Genomic DNA, 6617 nt, shown 5'->3' on the forward strand with positions numbered 1-6617 from the left:
CTCATCGAGTGAAAGCGTGAGAATCCTTCACAAGAACGCGCAGTGCAAGCCAAATGAAGACAAGCAGTTTGTTAACTCCCCAGAACACATCAACGTGAACAAAACCGCTATTCGACTGAACGAAATATATATAATAAACTGCTGTACACAAAATAAAATGGTTAGAAAGTCACGGCTCATAATCTTGTTAATTTAATCATGTTTGTGACGTTACATGTAGACTTATTTGGAGTAGGCCTATGCAACTAAAAATAAATAAAAACACACAGCCTATTCAGTAATGCGTTCACAAGCATGTGGGTGTTGCACGTCAAAAACACTCCACACAAAATCCATTATAGAGTTTAGTTTTTGTTAACTGATCTTTATTTTATGGACATGATGACTGTAAGGGCGCTCGCCTGGAATACATTCAGAATTTCACTGGCATTTGAAACGGTGGTCTAAATCCATATTATCAAAAGTACCTTTTGATTAAACAGTAAATCAAGTGCTGTTAAAATTAACCAGTATCACTGTTGAAATTTGACAAAAGCAAAATTTGAGAAATGTATACGAAGGTGTGCTGTCTCAGAGAAAAATGACACACAGCACATTCAATAAAATAACACTTTAAAACAATTAATGCTGTTTCTGCAATGAATTCCGTTCTGTTACCTTGTCTAAATTAAGCTCAATGACCAATTCGTTCAATACATTATTGCAGCATATATCTTTTGCTTTTCTTAAAATAATAAATCCTCTTTAGAGGGGAATAAAAAAAAAAAGAACTGCTACACGAACAAAAGAGAAAATGGCCGAATTGATTTCTTTGGAATATTGTGGGGAAAGATTTACATAAAACTCGTTTGCAATGTCTTGAACCATTCCAAATCCAGTAAACACCAACTAAATGTGGTCACTGTAACTGACCCAAATACATATTTACACATTTCAGCTCCCTTATGCAGCTGACTAAAAATCTCTTTCGTCCTAAAAATAACCCATTTAAGAAAAAAGAAACGGCAGAAACTATACACTTTTGGGACTGGGATGGAGGTAAGCAGGCCACTGAACCATCAGCGTCGCTGTGCAAGGGAAGGGAAAAAAACAACTGTATTCCATATCACTTAGAGAAGGGCACATTGAAGAGGTGGGCTGGTGGTTGCTGAAGTTTAGTCGGAACAACATTTTTTTTTTTTTTTTTTTTTAAACTGTCCAGCATTTGCAGGGTCTTCCCAGGGCATTTTTGTATCACAATTCTTCATTGACAAAAGTAAAAAGGAACTTTTTTATTTGTATTTTAATCTTGTCCATAGTCTTCCAATGTCACTGTTTTCTTTCCCAGGCAGGGGCTTGTCTTTTAAAAAAAGTTGGTGAACATCTAACTATTTTGTTAACTTTATAAGTTCATATACTTTTTTTTTTTTTTTTAAACAACACACTATGAAAAACAAGAGGGCAGAAGAAGAGGAGGCAAAGAGGGGGAAGGAAAAAAAATAAAATCACAAGACTTGGAATCTCCAGGAAGTCTGGTCTTTGTAGTCCAGACAGTCTGTGGCATTGAAGTTGAGTTTCCACGAGGAGGCCGTTTGGTCTTTGTAATCCAGGCAGTCGGAGGAGTTGAAGGCCAGTCCTGCGCCACTGTAGGGCTGGTGGTGGTGGTGGTGATGGTGGTGGTGCCCTGAGGACTGGCTGATGTGGTGGTGGGGGTGTCCAGACATGGAGGAGGCGGTCATGGGGCTGAGTTGGTGGGGGTGGTGGTGAGAGTGCATAGGGGCCAGGTAAGAGCCGCAGTCCACCCCGCTGAAGTAGGAGCCGGATGGGGCAGGGTAGCCTTGGCTGTAGCCGGCCGGCTGGTTGTAGGACATGGGGTAAGAGGAGCCGGCTGTGCTGGAAACGGAGCGCTGCATGCAGGAGGCGTTGGCGGGGGCCACGGACTCGGGCAGGGTGGCCGGGGGAGCCGGGGCGGAGCCTGGGGAGATGGCCGGGCTCCAGATGGAGGAGACGGTGCTGATGGAGGTAGAGGTGCTGTTGATGCCCGTGTTGGTGCCCGCGCCCGTGCCGCCGCCACCGCCCGTGGACGAGCTAGAGCTGGACGAAGACCCGGCGCTGGACACGGCCGGAGGGGTGAACTGCCCACTGCTCTCCGAGCCCGTGCTCTCGCGCGTGGGGGACGATTTCTTCTTGGGCGGCCGGGCCTTGGCGCTGTTGCCACTCTGCTGCTGCTGCCTGCACTTGGCCCGCCGGTTCTTAAACCAAACCTGAAGCCAAACAGAGAGGAAGCCACATTTCAGATTAGATGATTCGTTAAAAAAAAGGAGGGAGAGTCACAGTCCTTTGATGTACATATGAAGGACAGGGGAGGCAGCCATTGTACTTCATCACTGTGGGAAATTGGTGGTTATTAGCCATTTCCCATTACTAGCATTTATTTGCATCCAGGCTTTTTTCTATGGTCTGGCTCTAATTTCATAGTATGTAGACGCCACCGAGATAACAGGCTATTGAGTTTCCCTTCAGAGATGGGTAATCCAATCGTTTGGAGAGGGTCTACTCGTGTAAGGCATTTTGTTTCACACGCATTTTCAGACAAAGTATAATTGCTTTTCCAAAAATAACACTTTCCACTCAAATATTACCAAGCTTTGAAATCTACATTAAAATAATGTGGAACAATCAGTGTCCAATTTTCTCCTAGTAAAATAATATGGAGTGGCAGAAACATCCTCGTTGCAATTAGAAAAAATCTTAACGTGTATTAACAATGCAAGGAATTTGGTTGTTTGGATGACACCTCACATGAATAATCCTTTCCGAGCGTGTTCGTGCAATTTATTACACATGTTACTTCATTGTAAGAAAAGAAACAAAGCCGGAAATCCATAAGAAGGTCAATGACAGTGCTCTAGGGATATTTACACAGTCTAAGATTAGTACGTACCAAACATTCAGTTAGCAGGAGTTTAATTTCGAGCTTGTGTGAGCAACACTCACAAAGAAATGTTTCTTACAGTCACAAGAGGGGGCCAGTGAGCAGGTTCTTGGGGTCACGTAACGCTGGCCTACAGCTTCATTGGGCTAAGCCAGTGCTATTGTTAAATTCCTACGAAGTAGGCATGCATCGATTAATAGACAATCTTGGCGAGTCAGTTACCTGGACTCTAGACTCAGGAAGGTTTATTTTCAGCGCCACCTCTTCTCTCATGAAAATATCGGGGTAGCGCGTCTTGCCAAAGAGGGCCTCCAGAATGTCCAGCTGCGAACGCGTAAATGTAGTCCGCTCCCGACGTTGTTTTCTTGGAGTTGCTAAAGCACCACAGAGAAAAACGTCCGTCAATAATCAAGAAGTAATTCAAATCAAAGTAGTACCATACATTAAATAAATAAGAACAACAAAACAATATCTTAAAAACAGGCTTCCCACAACAGCCCTATATTTGTGACGGTAGTGATGCGAGTTAGTAAAGAGAGAATGGCCTTTTGCAACATCGACACAATTTTAAATGTTTTTGAAGCCTAGGCCTAAGCGGTGATATTTCACAAGTTAAACCGTGAGGAAAATATCCATTACTTTTATCACTGACTGTGCGTATGAAAACGTCTTTAGGAATTATTTCAGATTTACTTCCAGAAAGTATGTAGGCTACGCCATAATACGTTACATGAAGACATGTGTGGGGATTCATGTGACGCGAGTTTGAGACAAGTTCAAGCAGTACAAGCCTGAATATATCGAAAACAGAGTTAGACTTTGGCGTAGCGATAACTTACATGGGTAGCCCACGGACGGATGGAGCAGGTCCATCGCGGCTCCGCTCAGCCCCAGGCCGTTCATGGCGTAGGGGGGCTGTTTGAGGTATGACATCATGCTAGAGGCAGTCACGGGTCCCCCCAGATCTTGCCAATAGTTCGATTTGCCCCGATGTTGCAGCTTGCCGGAGAAAACGTCCCAAATACGTCACTAAAATTGAGAAAATCCATAATTTACAGAATCCTGATACAATAACATAACATGCAACGCCCCTAAACAAACTAGGCTGCAATGAAAATGGAAAAAGTTGTGTGAGCAGTAGGCTGCTGCACGTAGTATGGGTGGACTATTACAAACCATTTGTTTGGAATTATTAGCCAGAGAAGGATTTTATATGTGCATTATGTAAGCTACAAAACGTATTCAATCACCGAAGTGGGCAAACGGTTTACATTTATTTCACAAAATATTTGAAAAGGCAAATCACAGTTAAAAGTTATGGAAAAAAATTGTCCAAATGAAATTACAATTCTCATCTAAATACCATTCATTTGGAGCTGATCAAAATTACTCCTTAAAATTGACAACTGGGATCATATCTTATTTTTGCCCAGTAGAAGCCTAAATACAGTCATGTTCCTGTCAGATCAGTCTGAAGGCATTTACACTGAGTAAATATAGCGGCCACAGATCAATAACTATTTATGAAAACTATAATTTCGATACATCATTTTGAGGGTATCAGAATCTCCAGAAATTTCAGGTACGCACCCACTGAAGCCCGTCGGACTTAATAAACATAAACATGGAAGTTTCTAAGTTGAACGAGGATATCAGTAAACAAAATATTAAAAATAAGGACGAAATATACATTCTAATTGTTAAATAGGTCTCAGGACGAGTTTGAGAACTAACATGTAAACTTAATTGGCCAGATTTCCGTAAGTGAGGCCTTACAGTAGCGCATATATATTTTCTAAATTTTTATATATATACACATTTAGAAAATTAACAATTGCCTATGGGAGGAATCAACAGACTTTAAAACTACTTTTATCTATTAACAAATGTTTTCAGAATTTCGAGTTCGGGTCATTAGGCTACACTCTTCTAAGCAATGAGGAAAAAATATTAAGCTCTACCCTGTGTTTTGAAAGAGTCATTAAAACTTGTGTTTTTTTTTATGAAGTGAGAGACAAATTATTGTGTCACAGCTCTAATTAAGCACAATTTTAACTTCAGACAAAAACTAATAAATCAAATTATTTTGTAAATGGGCGGAAACTCCGTATCTCTTCTGCGGGTGGAATCATTTGCCCCTTGCTGAGAAATCCAAACCAGGTCTTGAGTGTGTATTCGGACATCTCCTTAACTACATTTCCAGCCCTAAGACCGATTTTTAAAAGACGAGAGATCTCAGTGCAAATGAGCCCAATTTAGATTAGACCTCTAGGGAAAACGTTTAAGCAGCGGCCTTATCAGTAAAATAAATTAAAACCAAAACACGCCTCTCCAATTATCCTCTAAGTAGTGTAGACATTCTAAATGGGCAAATGGTGTCCAATAGCTGTTTACAATATAAAATTAAAATACACATGCTGTAGGCCTATTAACATTACATTTACACCGTTTTTCATTTTATTTCACCTATTCTGAACGGTTCTGAGGCTATTAGTAACGATCCAAATTAAATGCATTATGGTCTTCTCATAATAAGACCCAATGAAGTCAAAAGAAGGACACAAGTTAAAATACACATTTTAACTTCTGGGCCAAGAGAGTTTCTGAGGAGAAACAAAACGATCAAAGCTTCTATCCGAGGTTATATGGCTCATCGCCATGCAGCCTGGATTCCGATTTCCGCCTTTAAACGCAAGTCAGCTCCAACTAAATAATGCAAGTAATCGTGAACATTTGAAACGACTTAGATGCGTTTAAAATATTTCCTTACCTGTTTTATCTGTCCCTCCACACCCTCCTTTCCTCCTCAGGTGAAGGCTGATCAAAAGGCTTAACGATTAAAAAGTATCCACCAATGGAGTAAGGACGACAGCAACACCGGAGAACTTGAGCAGCTCGAACTCAAATAAACAGACGAACTCTGAAACGGGCGTTAAAACGCACGCATGCAAAATTTGTTGATATGGCACACGTGCTCAGTCGTTGTATTTCTCTGTTGCAGCCTAGTCAGCGAATGTTTCCGGGCTTTAAAACCAAATAAAACTCATTTGCTTGGGCTGGTCGGTTGTGTCTGTCACTGTGTTAAGGTGATTGCAAATGTAGACGGGTGGAGATTGATCACCTTCTCCCTATCCTGCCCCTCTATGAGCGTAGGACAACTGCAGATCCGCCCATTGGAACCAATCCTCTCTCCTCCTCCGTTTGACAGACAGCAGAGATAGCCATTCCGAGCGCGTAGAAGCAAAATATTCCCACTCCAGTTTGACTGAGGGCAACACAAACCTGCATGGTCGGACAGATTTTTTTAAAACCACAAAATATTGAAAACTCATAAGCATTTGAAAATAAGCATGGATTTATAAGCCTGCTTGGGTCATCAACGCGTATACGCTTAATGTTCAGCCAAAACAAAAGGTATTATGAAGAACAAATTCATGTGTTTGTTAAAACTGGATTGATTGGGGCAGATGAGTGCTTCGGAGTGTGTGCAGCCAATAAAAAGTAGACTGGTTCTGCCATCATCTGCGTGCTTTAAACAGAGGATTTGTGGAAAACTAGTGGGAATGAAAAGGTAAAGACATCGTAGGCCTATTGCATTTTAAAGTATTATTTAAGCTGTTACGATAAATCAAAAGAGCATATAGACCATGAGCTGGCGTCATACGGATAGTTTCAGTATAAGCTTATACTATTACTATTTGAT

At 41.3% G+C, this 6617-nt stretch overlaps 1 protein-coding gene across 1 annotated transcript; it reads right to left on the bottom strand.

Moving 5' to 3' along the window:
• Positions 1–338: 338 nt before the first annotated feature.
• Positions 339–6053, bottom strand: otx1 (orthodenticle homeobox 1). The gene is made up of 4 exons (XM_012819922.3): positions 5685–6053; positions 3754–3943; positions 3137–3288; positions 339–2243 (listed from the first exon to the last, which is right to left on the bottom strand). Exons 2-4 carry the CDS (start codon positions 3848–3850, stop codon positions 1485–1487), a joined length of 1008 nt encoding a protein of 335 aa, XP_012675376.1. The 5' UTR covers positions 3851–3943; positions 5685–6053; the 3' UTR covers positions 339–1484.
• Between the last annotated feature and the right edge of the window lie 564 nt (positions 6054–6617).

This window comes from Clupea harengus, chromosome 13, assembly GCF_900700415.2.
Source record: "Clupea harengus chromosome 13, Ch_v2.0.2, whole genome shotgun sequence".
NCBI lineage: Eukaryota > Metazoa > Chordata > Actinopteri > Clupeiformes > Clupeidae > Clupea > Clupea harengus.